General features: G+C 43.9%; 1 protein-coding gene across 2 annotated transcripts in view; it reads right to left on the reverse strand.

The window, feature by feature from the left end:
- Positions 1-20,443, reverse strand: part of KIAA0319L (KIAA0319 like) — a 94,081-nt gene that overhangs the window by 61,981 nt on the left and 11,657 nt on the right. Inside the window, exons 3-5 of one of the 2 annotated variants that reach the window (XM_044287628.1) lie at positions 12,958-13,118; positions 8,520-9,028; positions 4,033-4,249 (exon numbers count right to left, since the gene is read on the reverse strand). In XM_044287628.1, coding sequence (XP_044143563.1) covers positions 4,033-4,249; positions 8,520-9,028; positions 12,958-13,099 — 868 coding nt within the window. In that variant the 5' untranslated portion in view covers positions 13,100-13,118. Of the gene's footprint in view, positions 1-4,032; positions 4,250-8,519; positions 9,029-12,957; positions 13,125-20,443 lie in introns of both variants that reach the window. The other variant, XM_044287627.1, reaches the window with a different exon arrangement.

Raw genomic sequence — 20,443 nt, forward strand, 5'->3', positions numbered from 1 at the left:
TGCCGCCCAGCTCCTCGCTCCAGCACGCCCATCTCCTAGTGAAATCAATCCTCCCCCTGCTTCTGGCGGCCGAAATCTCACGCCTGCGCCAGTCGTCTCTGCATTCGGCTTTTCAGCACTTAGGTAGACGGAGCCTCTAGGTGCTGAAAAGACGCCCGCATAGCACCTAGAGGCTCATTTGCATAAACATAAAAGTGCTTTTTTAAAGAAAACGGCGGGACGGAGGAATATAATACTTGGCTTGTATGGTACATCAGACACTAGCGGATCGCTAGTGTCTGAAAACGAAATGTGTCCACAGCAAGTGGTAGAAACCCTTTAAGGGTCTGATCGGAGGACCGATTGGGGGTCTGAGCTGAGGTCTAATTAACACAGGGGGTCTGATCTGAGGTTCGATTAACATTGGGGGACTGAGCTAAGGGATGAATAACATTGGGAGACTGAGCTAAGGGATGAATAACATCGGGAGACTGAGCTAAGGGATGAATAACATCGGGGGACTGAGCTAAGGGATGAATAACATCGGTGGGTCTGACTAGGGGGTCTTCAAAGCAAAAGGTGACTACTTTGAAGAACCTAGAATATGACATATTTTCAGTTGTTTCACACTTTTTTTTATTATGTATATAAAATTCCACATGTGTTAATTCATAGTTTTGATGCCTTCAGTGTGAATCTACAATTTTCATAGTCATGAAAATAAAGAAAACTCTTTGAATGAGAAAGTGTGTCCAAACTTTTGGTCTGTACTGTATATTACTAGCTGAAGGACCCGGCTCGGGTATATTTCATCTATTTAATGTAATGTTTGTGTGTGTCGTTAAAAGATACCGACCGTATCCCCCCCCCCCCCCCATAACAGTGACATCTACAGTACCCTGCCCCCTTAACAGTGACCCCGACAGCCCACCATCCCTTAACACTGACCCCTCCCCACAGTGCCCCATCTCCTTACAATGGGACCTCCACAGCAGCCCACCCCCTTCACTTTGACCTTCACAGCAGCCTGCCCCTTTAACAGCGAGATTCACAGCACACCACCCCATTGACAATTCCCTCCACAGGGGCCCGCCCCTTTAACAGTGGCCTTTACAGCAATCTGCCCCTAACACTGACCTCCATAGCGGACCATCCCCTTAACTGTGATCTCCACAGCAGCCTGCCCCTAGGGTGGCCAGAGGTCCAGTTTTATGCCAGACAGTCCGGCTTTCGAACTCCCTGTCCACCATCTGGCGCACGGCCTGGACGGACACAAGGATGTCCTTTTGAACAGCTCACTCTCAGACAGCAGCACTATGTTGTCTGAGCACGAGCTGCAGGGAGAAAGTCACCCTCACTCCAACCCCTGCAGCTGACAGAAGTTGATTTTTAACTTCATTTGTTCAATCCCTGTCGGCTGAGGAGTGGGAGTGGACTAACTGGATCAGGGGTGTGTCCTTTTGAACAGCTCACTCTAAGCCAGCAGCACTGTGCTGTCTGAATGTTTGCTGCAGGAAGAAAGTCACCGTCCCTCCGACCTCTGCAGCTGACAGAAGTTGATCTTTAACTTAATTTCTTCAATCCCTGTCGGGTGAGGGGCAGGGCCTAACCAGATCGGAGGCGTAGCTTAGTGGGAACTGGGGGTGGGGTTTTAAGTGTGTCTTTTCAGGGTGGCCTGAATGGCCACCCTACCTGCCCACTGAACTGTGACCTCCCACAGCACTCCGCTCCCTTAACAGTGTCATCCACAGCTATTAGGCCATGGCTTTACTTCAATAGCGATTATCCTGGTGACCGATTTACTTTAAAGCTGAACTACAGCAGTGAAGAAAAATGGCTGGGTTGTTATGGAAACCTGGGGTAAAACTGTGTGTGGAGGCTAATGGCCTTCAAGCTTCTATTAAGAGCTATGTGACCAGGCTTCTATTGGCTAATGCATTTTCTGGGAATATCTCAGGAACGGTACGTCCTAGAGAGCCGAGACCTGGTCTAAAACCTTCCTAGACACCTGATGTACCTGTGTGCCAAATTTCCTTATTGTAAATGTGACGGTGCGGATTACTTTAGCGGACATGCATACATACAATATAAAGCTAAGTGTACAATATATAAAGCTGAGTAACACTAGACCAAAAAAAAAAAAAAAAAAAAATTCCTGTCATCAGTAAAAATGTATTTGGAACACCTCAAATTAATTAAGAAATCTCAAGGGACAATAAATAGGGTATGGAAGGAAGGAAATATAAAGGAATGTGTGTAAAAATAAATTATAAAATGATAAAATGCCTACTTTTTAGTATTTTTTTTTTTAATTTGTAGTTTGGCAAAGGATGCAGCGAAGGGCAAGGGAATACTGTGTTTCAATATTGGGCAAGGAACAAAAGAAAGTCTTTCAAGCAGAAGACAATGAATTGCAGTACACCAGGGAGATAAGACAATACAAGTGGATCCTGAATGGTAATTACTGGCTGCAGGGATGCCTCCTGGCCCGGATATGGGAAAGAAGTCATTCCCTAGGATGACTGGAACAAACAAGCTAATGGTGCCCCCTCTGCAACAAAGCCCACTGTAAAGGAACACCCCTAGACACAATGCTCAGTATCTAGGCCCCAGTGGACTTAAACATCAAAATCCATGATTTTCTGAAACGCTGATTTTGCTTTTTCTGAGGCAGGTCATGTGCCAACGTATGCAATGACCTAGTTATTATTAATGACACCGATAACACAAGACTCAATGCATAGACATTGTATAATACCTAGCTGGCCAAACTGTCATTTTCCTACTGTCCCCATTCCCCAGCTGTCAGCGTGTAAAACTGTGCTCAAACAAATAAAAGGTAATGAAGGTTTTAGAAGAACTTGTCACATGTTCTGACATGTCTGTTCTAGTAAATGCTTACATTCCCCAGAAATCAACAACTAAGGGGCATGCTGTTCCTCGGTTATTCCTCCCAGAAATAGGAACTGGTAAATTAACACCTGGGCATTGACATTCTTATTGTTAGGCTCCATTCACACATCCGCAATTCCGTTCCACATTTTGCGGAACGGCATTGCGGACCCATTCATTCCTATGGCACCGCATGATGTGCGGCCCCGATCCGGAAATGCGGACCCGCACTTCTGGGTCCGCATTTCCGTTCCCGAAAAAAATAGAACATGCCCTATTATTGTCCGCAATTGCAGACAAGAATAGGCATATTCTATTAGTGGCGGTGATGTGCGGTCCACAAACTGCAGAACGCACATTGCCGGTGTCCGTGTTTTGTGGATCTGCAAAACATACACGGATGTGTCCTTACACGGTCTGACACTGGGAGTATTGTATAGACGGTGTCATTGTGCTGGGTATGCGCCACTAAGAGGAATGCTACCACTCAGCTGTCAATTTATTAACTTTTAGGAGGAATTACAGGGGAATAGCATAATGAAGAGTGCCAAGAAAACATGCTCCAGAATTGTTGTTACATTGGGTATTCAAATAATTACTAAAACAAACATGTCAGAACAGGCGATTGATCATTTGAAGATGATCAGTTATTATGAGGCAAGTGGGCCTGTAAGTATTACCATATATGCTATAATAATTACGTATATTATAATAACATGTCCTCAGTATATCATTTGTCCAGAATCCAGACCCAAAGAGTAAGTAAGGTATAAGCACAAGTATATATTGTATAATACTGTGGTCCAGCATAATCATGAAGCGGACCCAGCATGGGATTATATCATACTATCAGAAGTGTAATGGCTGTCCTTCAGGTATATTGAGCACGTTTTCGATTTTTGGGTAAAAAAAATCGAAAGTTTAAAGTAAACAGAAGCCCTTCAAATCGTATGTATAGATTTGAACTGAGATCATCAGCGGTTTATATAAGGTATGCCCAACCTGCGGCTCTCCAGCTGTTACAAAACTACAACTCCCAGCATGCTGTAATAGCTGCAGGTTGTCCAGGCATGCTGGGAGTTGTAGTTTCGCAACAGCTGGAGTACGGCAGGTTGGGCATCCCTGGTCTATATTATAGAGTTGTCAAGAGAATTTGCTTACCTGGTGCTCCGGAGCTAGCGGGCACAGGGGTCGGATGTGTGCTTGTGTTGCCTGGCACTAAGGCTGGTGCCAGTGTGAACATACTTGGATTTTCTCTGCTCGCGGCTGGTGAGCCATCAAATGGCAGCAATTCTGTGGCATTAATGCTGTCTAATGGTTTTCCAGTGACTGAGCTTTCAGATGGTAGAACAGTGGGCATCAAAGATGGAGGATTTGGCTGCAAGAAAGAAGAGAAAAGTTTTGAACAAATAATGGAAATAACATAAGAGTTTTCCAAGGGGATATTTAAAAAAAAAAAAAAAAGGCAGAAGGAGTTAAAAATAAGCATTATTCACTGCAGCCAGTGACCAGCTAAGTGGGTCTGAAGCCACCCCTGTAACTATTAACCTCCTGCGAAAAAAAATGAATACAGCAAAAGTGACCTGGATCTAAACAGGTCTAGTTCCAGAGGTGTAACTACAATATGCTAGGTAAAGAGTAGATAAGCTTTGAATCACCTATTGTGAATGGTGGATCCTGTCTTATTGGTCATTGTAAGGGTTCATTCACACATCCGCAAAATGGGTCCGCATCCGTTCTGCAAATTTGCGGAACAGGTGCGGACCCATTCATTTTCAAAAGGGCCGGAATGTGATGTCCGCATTTGCGGACGTGTGAATGGACCCTAATCCTGCCAGTAATGAGATCACCTCTGTGTATAGATAAGCAGGTGACTGCAGTAAAGGTTTCTGTACAGACTAAGATGTGGTGCCTATTATTATTCTTAGGGAAAACTGCAGGAATTTATGGGTTTTGTTTAAATATACTGTAGATATTGACATGGAAAATTAAAAACAAAAAAGTTCTTAAAAATATATTAAACATAAATGGTATTTAAACAATAGGTCATTTTCTGATGATACAATCCCTTTAAGATGCTTCATTCTGTAATGCATCCAAACTGAGCGTCATGTAAATAAAGTTCCAGATTAGGCTACTGTCACATTAGCGTTTTTTGAGGACCTGTCATCGCTCCTGATATGTCTATTTTAGTAACTACTTGCATTCCCCATGTAATAATTCTGGAACATCTATTCTTATGGCTCTACGTTGTGCCATTCCTTTATTATTCCTGCTAGAAGTTCTGAATGAATTACTAGCAGTTTGCAGTGAAGGCACAGTTTTACACTATCCAATTATAGCTGCCAGTGTCAGACTTTACAGGGTAGGGAATCGACAGATTATCGGAAGTACCGATATGATCGTCCGATATTCAGGATTTTGTACATTATTGGTATCGGCATCTAACCATGCCGATATACCGATAATGCATATAAAGCGAATACCAGTGAGCGCTTCCATTATAGAAGCGCACACTAGTATGCATCGGGTGCTGGGAGCGGGGATGAAGCGCAGCAAGCTCTTACGATACTCGCCCTCCCTGGTCGTCTTTGATGGGGCCCGCTCTGCACTGCCCTGACCCCATACAGCGTCAGGACGTAGTGCGCGCACTATGACCTAACGCTGCACGCTGATAGGAAGAAAGAAATGGCGAAGTGCGCAGAAAGCTGCCGCAAGTGCGATTCCCCTGGATGAGGCTGCTGCCAGGACACCGCGCGGGCCCAGATGTGTGCATCAAGGTCGCATGTGCGAGATTACGGTGCACTGGGGGGGGGGGGGGGGGAAAGCAGAGGAGAGGAGTGAATAACTAACAGCGGGGCGGCGCTGGGCTCCAAGATAAGGGGTCGGGTGGGCTCCAACAGCCGGAGGGACAGCCCCTTGGGCTCCTTATAAAGGTAATTAGCATTTGAATAAATGCTATTTTTTTTCAAAAATGAAAAGACATGAGGGGGTAAGACTAGTATATTTTTATCTAGATCAAGAAGACTGATATAATGATATGAAAAGCTCTGTTGCTAAAATCTGGCTGACCGAATCCCTTTAGGCACAAGAGCTGGTGTGCATACATTTTAGAGTCATCGATGCAAATGACAGCCCCACTGTAATAGGTCCCCATTAGTGCACACATTAAGCATAAACCTGCTGTGGGCAAGCACAGTGGCAAGTATGCCATGTATACAATCTGCATGAATGGTGGCCAAATGTCCAGAGCCTAAAAGGTACGCCCGCTGCAAAACCTAGATTACATCCACAGCAGAACGTGCCTGCATTGCAAAGGGTGAAATCCACAGAAAGAATTAACATGCTGTGGATTTAAAATCCAAACCGCAGGTCAGTTTCATTTAGTTCCACAGCATGTAGATGAGATTCTTTAAAAATGTCATCCACTTTCAGGTAGAAAATCTTCAGCAAATTCCCCCCATGTGAATATACCCTAAAATAGCAGACAACCCATTTACCTAATAGTGTATGCTGGGGCACATACCACATTTTTCACTTTATAAGACGCACTCCCACCCCCCCTTCAAAGTGCGTCTTGTAGTTAATGTGCCAAAATCATGGCGGCCGGCACATTGCAGGAGCTATAGTGATCTGGCCACCCGGAAGGAAGAAGTATGGGGTGGGCAGGAGAAGTGAAGCACTCCGTAGCATGGGGTCGGCAGCGGCTTGGTAGTTTGACGGTCATGGAAACATTCAGTGATTCTGAATGCCACCAGCCCTCGAGTCGTTGATCTGCAGCCGGGGTCCAGAGGAGGACCATTCTGCTTCTCTTCTGCACTGCCACCCTGCATGTCACTATGACTGGTGGTGAGTGCCGGCGGGAAACGCAGCTCCGTCACCTCCACGAATCAGCTTCCGCCTGGCTACACGCATCACTGCTGCTAGGAAGGAATAAGGGATGGAGTGTAACTGGGCCATCGCCCCTAAATGCTGTGCTACCCCTGGACCGTCTCCACCTTAACTTCCTGGGTGAGTGACAGCCAGAATATGAAGGGGAGCTCAGGGGCCAACCTAGACAATAAATATGTATTAAATATGACTATGACCCTCTTCGTCCATAGGAATGCACCCATGTACTGCAGTTCATGGATGCAGTCTTAGAGATTAGGGGGGGGGGGGTTATAGTCACGTTTAATATAAACAGTGTCCAGGGGGACTGTACATTACTGACCTAAGTGTTTATATTAAATCTGCCTATAACTCCCCCTTATCCACAGGAATGCACCCATGTATTGCAATATGAGAAGGGGGGGTGGTTTACAGTCCAACTTAATATAACCACTGTTGAGGGACTGTACCGGTGTTTATTGGTAAGTGTTTATATTAAACGTGACAATAACTTCCCTTATCCTTAAGAATGTATACATGTTCAGCAGGTCCTGGATACATTCTTACGGATGAGGGGAACTATGGTCACATAGCATAAATCTGTGTAATCCATACATCCCCACAAAACAGTGCGTCATCTGCAGGTCCCCCCCCCCCCCCATAACAGCGCGTCATCTGCAGATCCCCCCCCCCCCCCATAACAGTGCGTCATCTGCAGATTCCCCCCCCCCCCCATAACAGTGCGTCATCTGCAGGTCCCCCCCCATAACAGTGCGTCATCTGCAGGTCCCCCCCCCCATAACAGTGCGTCATCTGCAGGTCCCCCCCCCCCCCATAACAGTGCGTCATCTGCAGGTCCCCCCCCCCCATAACAGTGCGTCATCTGCAGATCTCCCCCCCCCATAACAGTGCGTCATCTGCAGATCTCCCCCCCCATAACAGTGCGTCATCTGCAGATCTCCCAATAACTGGTTTAGAAGGGAATTGTGCAAGAAACACTAGCAGGATGGACACATTCTGAGGCCCAACGATATTTATATTGGCTCACAGCCACATCCTGCTCACAAAATGACACGTGATAACGTAGCTAATAAAATTCTGGGACCTTCATCTCAATGTAGACAAGAAAAGTGTCATCTCTGGATTACAGTGCAGAGCACATAAGGAAAGTTATTGTGGTTTTTCTTCTAAAAACGGTACATATATAAGTGTGACCTCAATCATGATGTTTCTGCTGTGTGCAACCACTGGCATGGATAAAAGGTCCTCACACTGGGGTACCACTGCTGCAGAAATTACCCAGAATGTATATGGAAACTATATAATAAATGTAATTTTACAATTTGGAGGGTTAGGCACCAGGGTCATAGTCGTATTACTAGCAAATAAAAGTAAAAATGTCTAAAAGAAACTCATAAATGGACTGGACCTCCTTTGTTTTATTTTCGATTATTTCATTTATATTAGTTAATCAAATTCCTCTGAAATAAATACCAGCATTATTAATTATATATATATATATATATATATATATATATATATATATATATATATATATATATATATATATACTGTTTACTGGTTCATTGAGCCTTGAAAGTCACACCTTCATTTTTTCTCTGTAATTAAAGGGAACACGACATTGAACATGAAGCCCTTAAACTGCTGCCAGTGTGGTAACAAGTAGGTTGTCACCTTCAGCATAAAGGTAAAATAAAGATGTAACGCTAATATATAGATTAGACATAGACTAGAAACGTGACCCATGGTGCACTTACCCCCGTTATTTGGTTTGCTCCTAAGCTTTTCGAGTCATCTTGGTGGTTCTTGCTCGATAGTGGTTCTTGTCCTGACGGCACTTTTTCTGGACGTTTTTCACCTTTTCCATCAGCTACTTGTCTTTTATGCCTAGCAGGTGCCCCCGTATTCCGCCGTTCCCTGTGATATCCTTCAACACGTCCCTCTTTCCATGATAAAGTATCTGAAATGTGCCGATACAGCGAAGTCCATGATGTGCTGTCTCTAAATAAATGGACCAACAGAGAGTCTCTAGAGCGCCTCTTAGTAAATACACAAGTTTGTGGAGTCCTACAGTCAGCAAGGATACACGTGCCCTCCAACACCCAGAATACACTGCAGGAGGGGCTCCGACAGCACAAATCGTGGCAGGAGTAAACAGACTGGGGGTCGGCAGTGACTGTCAAGTAGCGGGTATCATTCTTAGTCCTCAGCCCAAACCCAAACACAATGCTACCTTTCTGACATACAGAGCTGCTTTGGATGGCATCTGTGGAAACAAAAAGAGAATTAACACCAAATTAACAGCCATTTGAGTAACTATATGGGTCAGATATATTGTATTTGATTTACAGGGTGGGTAGTCCCTGTGTGGTCATCAAACCTGAGCAACCAATCAGAGCTCAGCTTTCATTTTACCACAGCAATGAATGAGGCCTTCCCTGCCAGTCATATTGTGTGTGGCCTGCATGCCGTATTCAAGTCAAAGAATTGAGATAGTGGAGGCCTATGTGTACACAGGGCTGTTTTCTGGACCTTCTTTCTCCAGAAAAGACCAGTATACTGTACATAGTTTGGTGCGAAAGTGGCATAAAATAGACTCTGGCCAATGCAAAAAAGGGGACAGGGTTTTTGTTGACCCTTCTTGTACATTTTTCCAATATTCTGTATTAATTCCTCATAGTTTTCAAGATCTCTGCTAGAAGTCAACTATTGGGAACCTTCACTCTTTACTCCCAGTACATAAAAATCTGTTCTGGACAAGTAAGAGACACACAGATGCACATCACATTACAGAGCTCAGCCGCTGTACTATAACTGCAAGCAGAGATCTGTGGGGTGGGGCTCAGCTTCTAATTTTGCAGCTATATGGGGAGTGCTACATCTGGAGCAGCCGAATTTCGGAAAGGAAAACTTCCTTCCTCCCCATGTAAATCCAAAAAACAGATGTCAAAAACACAGAACAGGAGCAGATCTTTCCCTTATACCTTATCTCTGTGTAATTGCTGGAAATCACTGATCAAACACAGACTAAACACTGACTATGTGAAAGCGGTTTTAGGTAGCTAAGCAATAACAACTAGGACATGATATGCTTCTCTACGACTGGCAATCATACATCAGCTGGATATATGTAGAAAATGTGGGTGATTTTCTAGAAATCTGCACAAGCCATGTCGTAGAACGGGCGTAGTTTGTTTCTATGGGCTTTTTCTTAGTATACTATAGTAAATAGTGTCAGCATAACCAGTGATATATACCAGTGCATTTGTCTGCCTGTTGTCTGAGGTGTAGTCAAAAAAAATACCGACATTACAAATCAAAAGGGACACGCCACTTTTAAAATGTGACTTTTTAAAATATAAACCTGATTATCTGCTTATTTCTCTCAATTTGCGACATTTTAACACCAATGGCACTACAATGTGACTTTTTTTAAACCAAAATGCGCCATTTTAGCCACCCCCTGCCAGACTACACTTGAATCTTTTTGAAACATATTTGTGACATTTCCACTGGTAAATTGGACGTTTTCATTATTGTTTTGTTTTTGTTGACAATTTACTGACAGAACCCTGTTGTTTAGCTCATTTATATTAGAAAAATAAATGCGTCCTGTTTTAATACTTACCCATCACATGTTCCCACCACGAGTTGGTTTAACGTTTCATAAATACGACTTTGACAAAAGGTTGCAAAAAATAAATCCCACTGCAATCCCAGCATGTAGCTTCTGATATATATGCTTGAAGCCGCCAGGTGTGACCTGGAACACAGGATGCCATGGCTAGGCTTTCTTTTACCTGGGGCAAAGGTTCAATTAGCTGATCTAGCCCTGGCCAAGATAGAGTGGCTTGTTGGCACCTCCCGCCACTCAGTACCGGGGGCACATGCCCTGGCTGGCCCCTAATTACGCCTCTGCAATATGTTGAATAGTGGATATATATTATAACTCGGGCAATATTTGCAGTGCCTAGTATATATAGAAGAATAGCTTCATAAAAATGTTATTAAACGCACCAGCGCCAGCCTGAACAATAGCTGCTCAAGGTATAGATAAGCAATCCTGGATTAACATGGGAAAGGTCAGTGTGGATAAAATTGTATTCTCTCCACAGGTCAACTGAAAGACCCATTTTAGGTACAGGCCGGGAGAACCCCTTTAAAAAGAAAAAGGATAGTACTAAAGAAGGTGTATTTGGCCTAAGTGCCTAGGGCAACATGAGCTGTAAATAAAGCCATGTGGATACCCCAGCTTCTCCCAGGATACTTTTATAGCATACAACTACACTGCACGTACTGAAGGGAGACAACTGCAGAATCTTGCCCTGCCCTTACAAAACACATTAGATAGCTGTCGTGCAAACACTTTTTCAGCTGCCAGCTATCTCCCCTATACACATGCATGCTCAGCTCGGTCAAGCATGCATGTGTCGTGAACAGGAGAAAGGCTCCAAGAACAAAACGATCCTCCACAGACACATTAGATGGTCGGGCGATCCTGCTGAAACTGCCAGGTATAGCCAGGTGTATGACAATTACATGATGTAGCTTGCAGATCCATGGCTGTTTTAGTGTCCATTCACACGTCTGCAAAATGGGTCCGCGTCTATTCTGCAATTTTGCGGAACAGGTACGTACCCGTTCATTTTCAATGGGGCCGGAATGTGCTGTCCGCATCCGCATTTGTGGATCCGCACTTCCGTTCCGCAAAACAATAGAACATGTCCTAGTCTTGTCCGCAACAGGCATTTTCTATGAGAGTGCCGGCCGCAAAAAGGGGAACGCACATTGCCAGTGTCCGTGTTTTGCGGATCCGCAAAACACATACGGACGTGTGAATGGACCCTTAAGGTGTCAACAAGCTTACTAAATATTTTCAAATGCAGGAAGAACAGAACCAAATACGCTATAATGGCAGATCTTATCGCATATTAGAGCCATCAAGAGTTAATCTGAATGTGAAAGTCAATCTGATAGACACTCCTTACACACACTGGTCGACTATGGAGCTGCTCACAAATAACCGCCTTGAATGTAGTGCATATGGTCGATTTATACCTTCCCTCATACTAGCAACTGTTGGGGAAATGCTAGCGCTCCCGGGAGGGGCTGTTAATCATAAATGAGCAAAGTATACACAAAATGTACGTATGGTCAATGTCAAACAAAATGTATAGTCACGGCAGGTAAGTGGGTGTGAATCAGATTCTTTGCCTTTTGACTTGATTCTTTATTTTTTGCAAATGCTAGTCGTGAGCTAATCCTCCCATACAAGAAGTTACACCTCCCACCAGGGCTGCTGGAGTGAGGGGTCCTAGCTAAATTCAGATTGGCAGAGCTGGTTTGGTGCCCATCTTTAGACTTTACCTTACAGCTCCAGTTTAGCCTATGCTAACTAATACCCAGCAGTCAGTCACGTTGACATCACTTGGCACCATCTCTCTGACACGGCACAACATGCAAGCTTGGATACGAGATACCAGGAGATTCTGCCCCTCCCCCCCACCCACGGGATGGCTCTGACCTGATTCCACTTCATAGGCCAAGGATGCTTATGTGAGGTGACAGGGAGTGTGTGCAAGTCGGGAATTTAGGATGCTGCTTGCTAGGAAACATTAACCCTTTAACTGGCACATTATGCTTAAAGTAGGAAACCTGCTTGATAAATTAATAAGCATTGTGATTTTCCTTGGGGACTGATCAGAGATCTGAATGCTATATGGACTGAGCACCATAGTGCGGCACACAAAGTGCCATATGGCTTTGTACTATGGTGCTGCACAGCATCCGTGTCATGTGTATGAAGCTGTAGAGAAATCTCTGACTATCTGAGATGCTCAATAACCAGAGCAGTAAGTATCCCCCACCCTCTGCTGCTGGCTATGACCGGGTAGACAAGCAAAAATATCATAAAGATGACCCATCCTCTATACCATTTTTGACCTCTGCACATCTATAATAACTAGTTCAGGATTCCTGTGTGGGTGGTGCCACATATTCATGTTTTATATGCAGTTTTTGAAACCAAGATCAGGTGTAGTATCAAAACAGAGTAGAAGTCATATCTGGCCTGTATACAGTCTCTCCTTTTATGAGACACTTCAGATTTGGGCTTGAAAAACTACATCAAAACCTGACCGTGTGGCCGTACCCGGTTATCTCCATACAGAAAACTATAGACCTAGCAAGAATCACCTGTGATGGAGAAGAGAATGCTCAGGCATGCTACGCAGTAGAACAGGTGTAGCTGTGTTCTGCAGGTCGCCGGTCTCCCTCGAGGGTGCTGTGGTATTCCTGCAGAGTCAGTTGACAGCATATTTTCCAGGTCACTCTCCATGGTGTCTTCCACGGAATTTCTGAGTCTGAGAAAAAAAAAAAAAAAAAAAATTAATAAAGAGACTGCTCATAGGAATTACTCTTCAAATGGACTTACTAATAGGATAAAAGCAGATAAATATAGCTTACAATTGAATATTCTGTAATAAAACTTCTACAGAATGCATCCTGCCTTGTACAGCATTACACCTCATGCACATGGCCTTGAGGACCGTAATTTGTGGACCCCAACGCACTGCCAACATCCGTGCCGATTCCGCAGACGGATCCGTCTGCACCGCAAAAAAATAGAACATATTTAGGGATGAGTGAACTTTTCAAGTTCAACGTACAAGGTCCGGTTTAACTTATGGTCCATGGTAGCGGAATCCATAACGGAATTCTTAGATAACCCGAACCTTGTACACCAAACTTGAAAACACAAGTTCGCTCATCCCTAAACATATTACATTTTTTTTTTTGCGGTGCGGATTCACAGAGACAAACAGAAGCACTGTGGAATGGGTCCCCATCCGTGATCCTGTGAGCACATATTGAGGATCCGTGTGCATGAGTCCTTAGGGAGTCATTTTCAATAACTGGCTATTCACGCCGATCTTTGTTTCCTCTTTTCGTTGGCAAAAGATGTGCCTAATTTATGACGAGGCGTGCACCTCGTCATAAATTAGGTTCATCCACCTGTTGAGTGTGCCTATTGTTATAAATCACTCCTCCCCTGACTACTTTTATGCCTAAAACTGGCGTAAATGTAAAGAAATATGCTGGAACTGAATGGTGGCTCCATTCCCAAATGGCAAGAACAGTGTAAAAATGCCCGTGTGACAAAATATTGTCACTCGGGTGTTAAAAGAGTTGCAAAACGGAGTCTTGTGACTTTTTTCGCTTTGTAAATGACTCCCATTATCTACAACACGGCAGTACTTTAAAAGCTACATTACATTCTGTTTTTAGAGGACCATGCATTGTAACGTGTAAGAAGGTAGGGTCATTTATCAAACTGGTGTAAAGTAGAACTGGCTTAGCTGCCCATAGCAACCAATCAGGTGTCACCTTTCATTTTCCAAAGGAGCTGTGAAAAATGAAAGGTGAAATTTGATTGGTTGCTATGGGCAACTTTACTTTACACCAGTTTGATAAATCTCCCACAATATGTTTACCTAGACTTTTTTGTGGTTGTCAAAAAGTTTCCTGTAAGCACTGGAAAAAAACGTTGGGTTTACAGAGACTATAAAATACGCACAAATTTAGTTCTAGACGGTTAGCAGCCCAACTTGACAACAGGAGGGAGGCAGACATCCGTCTGTTTCCATGGGTAACCAGCAGAATTTTGAAACAAGCACCTGGTTAGATTTAAAAATTGAATAATGCTTTAAAGGGTTGCTCCAAAGCGATTCCCCAGAACAGCCGCCCATGTGACATATGAGGTACATTTACACGCACAGAGCTGAAGCTATCCTTCTCGATAGTAGGCTGCTCATTCGGTTGGGATGATCCCCTCCACAGTATGAGGATGAGGGGTCGCTATTGCCATCTCTCATCCTCATACAGTTGCAAGGTTTTTAGGCAGCAGATCGCTATTTCGACAACACCAGACCAGAAATGATCCTTTATGGGCCTGCACTAATGATCATTTCAGAAACGCGCGTTCATCTGGGTGATCTGAGGCACCTTTACATGGGCGAATTGTCAGAAACAAGAGGAGTTCCCGAAAATCTGCCCGATTATCTAGAAGTGTAAATCCAGCTTTAAACATAAGGAAATGTGTGACCAAATTATTTTTTTAAGCCAGTTAAAACCAGATAATGACACATATCCTTTTTTCTCTGATTACAATTTTTTTTTTACAATTTCTTTAACATAATTATGAGGGCGGCCATCTTGCCTGGGCTGTTCTTAGCAGCATTTAGAAAGCATTTCAGCAGCCACATGGACCATAGACACAATGTCAGGAGGGCACCCTATTTACTTTCATGGGAGAGTTTTTTGGGGCATGTTCTGTGACCTGTGCAGAGGTCATTGTACAAGGAAAGAGTAGATCAGATTTGACAATCACCTATTGTGAATAGAGGATCCTGTCTTATCTGTACACTGAGGTCATAACAGGCAGGATAAGAATGACAAATAGCCAGGTAAGGCCCGTCTAGGGGCCCTTTACACGCACCAAGAATTGAACAGATCACTATGTTCATAGTAACGCTATGTGCTCCAAAATGGTGTCACTAAAAATATAATTCATCCTGTTAAAAACAAGCTAAATAAATTTACCGCCAGAAAAAATATTAATAATAATAATAAAATAAAAGAAAAGATAAAAAAAAAAAGATAAAATGCCGATTTGAAATTAAACTGAAAATAATTCAGATTTTTTAGGGGCAAAATCGCCAAGCCCTAGCTTTGCAGCAGCCACCATGGGCCAGGGACATAATAGACTGGAGGGGACTCACTGAATTCTATGGGAGAGTTTTCTAGGCATGACCTGTGAGCTGTGCAGAGGTCAGGAGGGAGCAGATAAGCTTTGACATCAGCTATTCTGAATGGTGCATCCTGTGTTATCTATATATAGGTGATATTCTGTCACCATAATTCTGCCTGTGATGATAATGAGATGACTGCTGACCAGGAAGTAGCACCTATTATTTGACTTCGTGGCCACTGTAAAAACTGCAGGATTTTTTTTTATACAGAGATAGTGATATGGGAAATTAAAAATAACCACCAAAAATCCTTTAAAAATACCAGTATGTTTAAAAGGGGTTGTCTCATCATTGACAATGGGGGCATATCGCTAGGATATGCACCAATTGTCTTATAGGTGCGGGTGCCACCGCTGGGACCAGCACCTATATCGAGAATGGAGACCCGTAAGCGCAGGAGGGCGCACTGCGAATGCCCAGCCACACACTATTAATTTTCTCTGGAGACGGTGAAAATAGCCGAGTGCTGGCTCGGCCATTTATGTCGGCCCATAGAAATGAATAGGAGCGGGGGCAGCGCATGCGCGGTACGCTCCCATTCACTTCTAATGGGAGCCGGCTATGTGGTGGCCGGACGGGAGTCCTCCAGCCACCACATTGTGGGGCTCCGTTCTCGATAAAGGTGCGGGTATCAGCGGTGGGACCCGCACCTATAAGACAATGGGGGCATATCACTAGGATATGCCCCCATTGTCTATGATGAGCCAACCCCTTTAACATAAAAACATGAGTTAAACAATAGGTCTTTTTCTGATGACATATTCTATTCCATTTAAATGTAAGAGATATCCATGTTTGGCCTCATGCCCGCAGTAAAGTGCTCCATCATTACAGGACCATAAGTATTCTGTGGGCTCTGCATGGTCCCATATTCTACCCTAGAAGCATTGAGAATACTTGGCACACTACAGCATATGATGGCATACTGCACCATTTTTTCCTTCTAGATCCCATACGAATCTGAGAGAACAAATTGCATATGCCTCCATAAGACGGGGTAGAGTATGAGCCCATGGTTCTATTTGAGTGCCGTATCATAAATCAATATAATAAATCCATAACACAACCATGCACCCTTAGAAAACTTTTTTTTATACTAATTTCCACTGTTTTAAAAGGGGTTGTCCGGGGTCAGAGTTGAACCCGGACATATCCCCTTCTTCCCCCACTCAGCCCCTCTGACATGAGCATCAGAGCATGTCCCTTGCCCTGGGCTGAATTGCGCAAGGCAAGGGCTTTTTCTGCCAATCCGGTCACGTACCAGGACTCTGCTAGGCGGAGGCTTTTGCCCAGCAATGAGCCCGGTGACGTCACCGACACCAACGGGTGGTCTTTAGTGCTGCCCTGGCCTGTAAAGCGGCTAGGACAGCACTAAAGCCTGCCCATTAGTGCCGGTGACATCACTGGAAACACTGCTAGGCAGAAGCCTTTGTCTAGCAGTGTAAAAATGTAAACAAAAAAGCCCTTGCTCTGCGCGATACAGCGCAGGGCAAGGGAGAGAATCGGAGCATGAAATGTCAGAGGGGCTGAGTGGAGGAAGAAGGGAATATGTCCAGGGTCAGCTCTTATAACCCCTTTAACATTGGGTGTCGACCACTTGAAATCAGGTGGTCCGTGAATGGGGTCCAATGTATAAAAACTGTGTGGTTTCTAGAAGGATTTTTAGACACACTAGCATCATGATTGTAGGAAATTAACCACGAAAATCTTGCGGGGTTTGGTTTAATTAATAGTTTGCCCACGAATAAGGTTTATCAAGTATCCACAGGATAGGTTCATGAGCCAACTCCTATAAAGAGAATCTGCCATAAGGGTATGCTATCCTATTTGGCACTATTCAGTAGTGACCGAGACCCTGATTATAACAGTGTGTCACTTACTTATCCATATGCAGTTGTTTCCATAAACTCACAGTATGGCCTCATGCACACGGCTGTTGAGTGCATCCGTGTCCGTTGTTCCGTTTTCGTTAAAAAAAAAAAAAAAAAAAAAAAAAAAAAAAAAAGGAAAATGCTCCGTTTGGCATCCGTGTCCGTGATCAGCGTTTCCAGACCGTGATAAAAAAAATAAAAAATAGGACCTGTCCTATTTTTTTCACGGACAACGGTTCACGGACCCATTCAAGTCAATGGGTCCGTGAAAAATCACGGCTGCACACAAGATTGTCATCCGCGACTGTGATCCGTGTCCGTTTTTTCTTATCATTTCAAAGGCAAACTTGACTTGGATTTTTTTGTTCATTTTTCATGTCCGTGGATCCTTCAAAAATCAAGGAAGACCCACGGAAGAAAAAACGGACACGGAACAACGGAAACCATTTTTGCAGACCGCAAAAAAAAAAAAGTCCGTGTGCATGAGGCCTATAGCGGGTGCAGCCGCTGGTTGAAAGCTTTCTCGCCATTACTGTGCATAGGGAGTAAGCTGTCCATCAGCATTGGGTGGGCAGGGAGAGGACTCCAGAAGAGGAGGCCTGGCTAATGAAGAGCTTGGCTTGTTCTGCACCTGTTAAACTGTGATTACAAGTGTTTGTCACCATGTTCTGCTGCTCTCAGATAGGCCAGCATAAACCTGGTGACGGATCTTCTACTCCCCGGGGTGCTACTGGAAGGGAACAGCTGCATGTAATAAAAAGACTCCCAGGAGAGAATATCTCATGTAAACCGTGCAGCTGAAGCAGAATGTGCTTTTCTTTGTCCCCGTACAACTCCTATTTCTTACCACCATGTATAGCGCCTTTAAGAGATAATGCTTAAACCATGGACTTTATTCCATAAAAATGAGTAAGTGCAACGTGACATGAGAGCACAAAGAGCCAAGAATATCAATAATACAGCGACTGTGTAGACAGTGTCACAGTGCCCTAGTTGGACAGATATCTGGTAATATGCTCCCGTGGAATTCAACCTTTCAGGCTCATTCACATAGGCATCTTCCCTTCTGCATTTCTTCACCTTTTAAACGTAAATGGCATTCAGTCTGCAGGAGGAAGAAGAAGACCTTTACTTTGTGAAAGGAGCTTTTCTGGAATTCATAGCTGTCTTCAATAATTACTGTATATATAATCTTTTACAAGTGAGGCTCTTAAAGTGACCCTCCAGTTCAAGACAAAAAAATAAATAATAATAATCACAGTAACTGGGGAACAAATAATACACTTACCTGGTGATCTTTCAGATCTGCCAATTCCTTCCCAGATGGTCTCACTGCTACTTTGGTGCATACTTTGGATTTGGTAGTCTAGGACACTTCCTGCTGCCCTTGGATTGGCTGGAATTGCTCAATGGAGCAGTGCTGACCAATCCAAGAGCAGGGCTGGACAAGCAAGAAGCGTCTTGGACTACTGATGCATCAGGTATTCTTAGAAGTGGTAGAGCCATCATGGATGACAGAATCGGACGATCTGCATCTGAAAAGAGGAAAATGAGGGCACCAGGTACGTGTTCTGTTCATTCCCCAGATAGAGCCCATTCACACGACCATCCGCATCACAAAAACACTCGAAAGCCCTTCTGTGGGCATTTGGGTCAGTGCCTCCACAGCACAAAAATTAGGACATGTCCTATTTTTGCCGTATCTCGCAGATCATAGACCCGTTCAAGTCAATGGGTTCGACATCATGATATCCACTTGCTGTCTGGTTTTCTTGCGGACCCAGAAGTGAATGGGTTTGTGTGCAATCCGCAAAAAAATGCCGATCAAACACGGACCAAAAATACAGTTGTGTGCATGAGGCCTCATTGCGCCTCATCATAAATTAACACACTGTCTAGGATATCAAAGACCAGCGTTGACGCACCAGTCATAGATAAACGACTCCCAATGTGTTTGAACACTAGCATTTTCTTCATGCCATTTGTCCCCTATAAGGAGATGTGAAAGTGGCTGAAAAATCACCATGAGCTATAGCATGTTGTGTTTTTGAAAAGAAGTAATACAAGAAAACACCACCTAAGGCCTCATGCACATTACCGTATCCATTTTGCGATCCGTAAACGGCAGGCCTGCAAAATACAGATACCATCTGTGTGCCATCCGCATTTTTTGCAGACCTATTGACTTCAGAATAGTACATGTTCTATAATTTGCAGAATGGACAAACGGATACAGACAGCACATGGATGTTTTTTTTTTTTTGCGCACCTATATAGGGGCCATGCGCGATCCGCCAAAAATGCTGATTAGACACGGATACATACAAAAAAAAATGCTTGCATGTCCAGTGTTTCATATTTCCCATAGACCATCAGCTAACATCTGGAGCTGGTGTTTTTAGAGCAAAATACACACCAAAAACCTAAGTGCAAAAAATGCCTGTAAAAACAGAAGTGAAAAAAAAAAAAAAAGGCAGGTGTGGAAGCACCCTAAATGTAGCTGGAGTGGACAGGTCTGGTTTAGGTAGTGGATATGGCAGTATTATTTTAATATGCTATTCTTTCAAAATAGGTAAAATAGTTGTACCGTGCACTTTGTGCCATTATCGGCAGGCAGGGAGTTATAAAGCACACTGTTATGTACTGCTGACATTAGCACATCGCTAATATCAGTCAGCTACATAACCTTATTTCTCATGACAGAAACCCCTTAATCTAAAAATGTTCCAGATCGCATCTTAAATAATGGTTGTCTATAGAAAAGCAATGAAATAAACCCACTCATGTGAAACAGAACAAAGCGGCACACAAGCTGCACTGGCCTGCGCACTGTGCCTGCTGGTACAGCAGTACCTATACATAGCACCCACAGGACAAGAGATGATCTGTCCAAGGAGAAGATCTGTGCCAGGCAGCCTGCCAACGCTCCCCACTCCTGGTTTTATCCTGGTGTACTGTGCAAACGCAATAGAAACTTTCGCAACACAAAACAAAGCTAAA

Source organism: Bufo gargarizans, chromosome 3 (genome assembly GCF_014858855.1).
Source record: "Bufo gargarizans isolate SCDJY-AF-19 chromosome 3, ASM1485885v1, whole genome shotgun sequence".
NCBI lineage: Eukaryota > Metazoa > Chordata > Amphibia > Anura > Bufonidae > Bufo > Bufo gargarizans.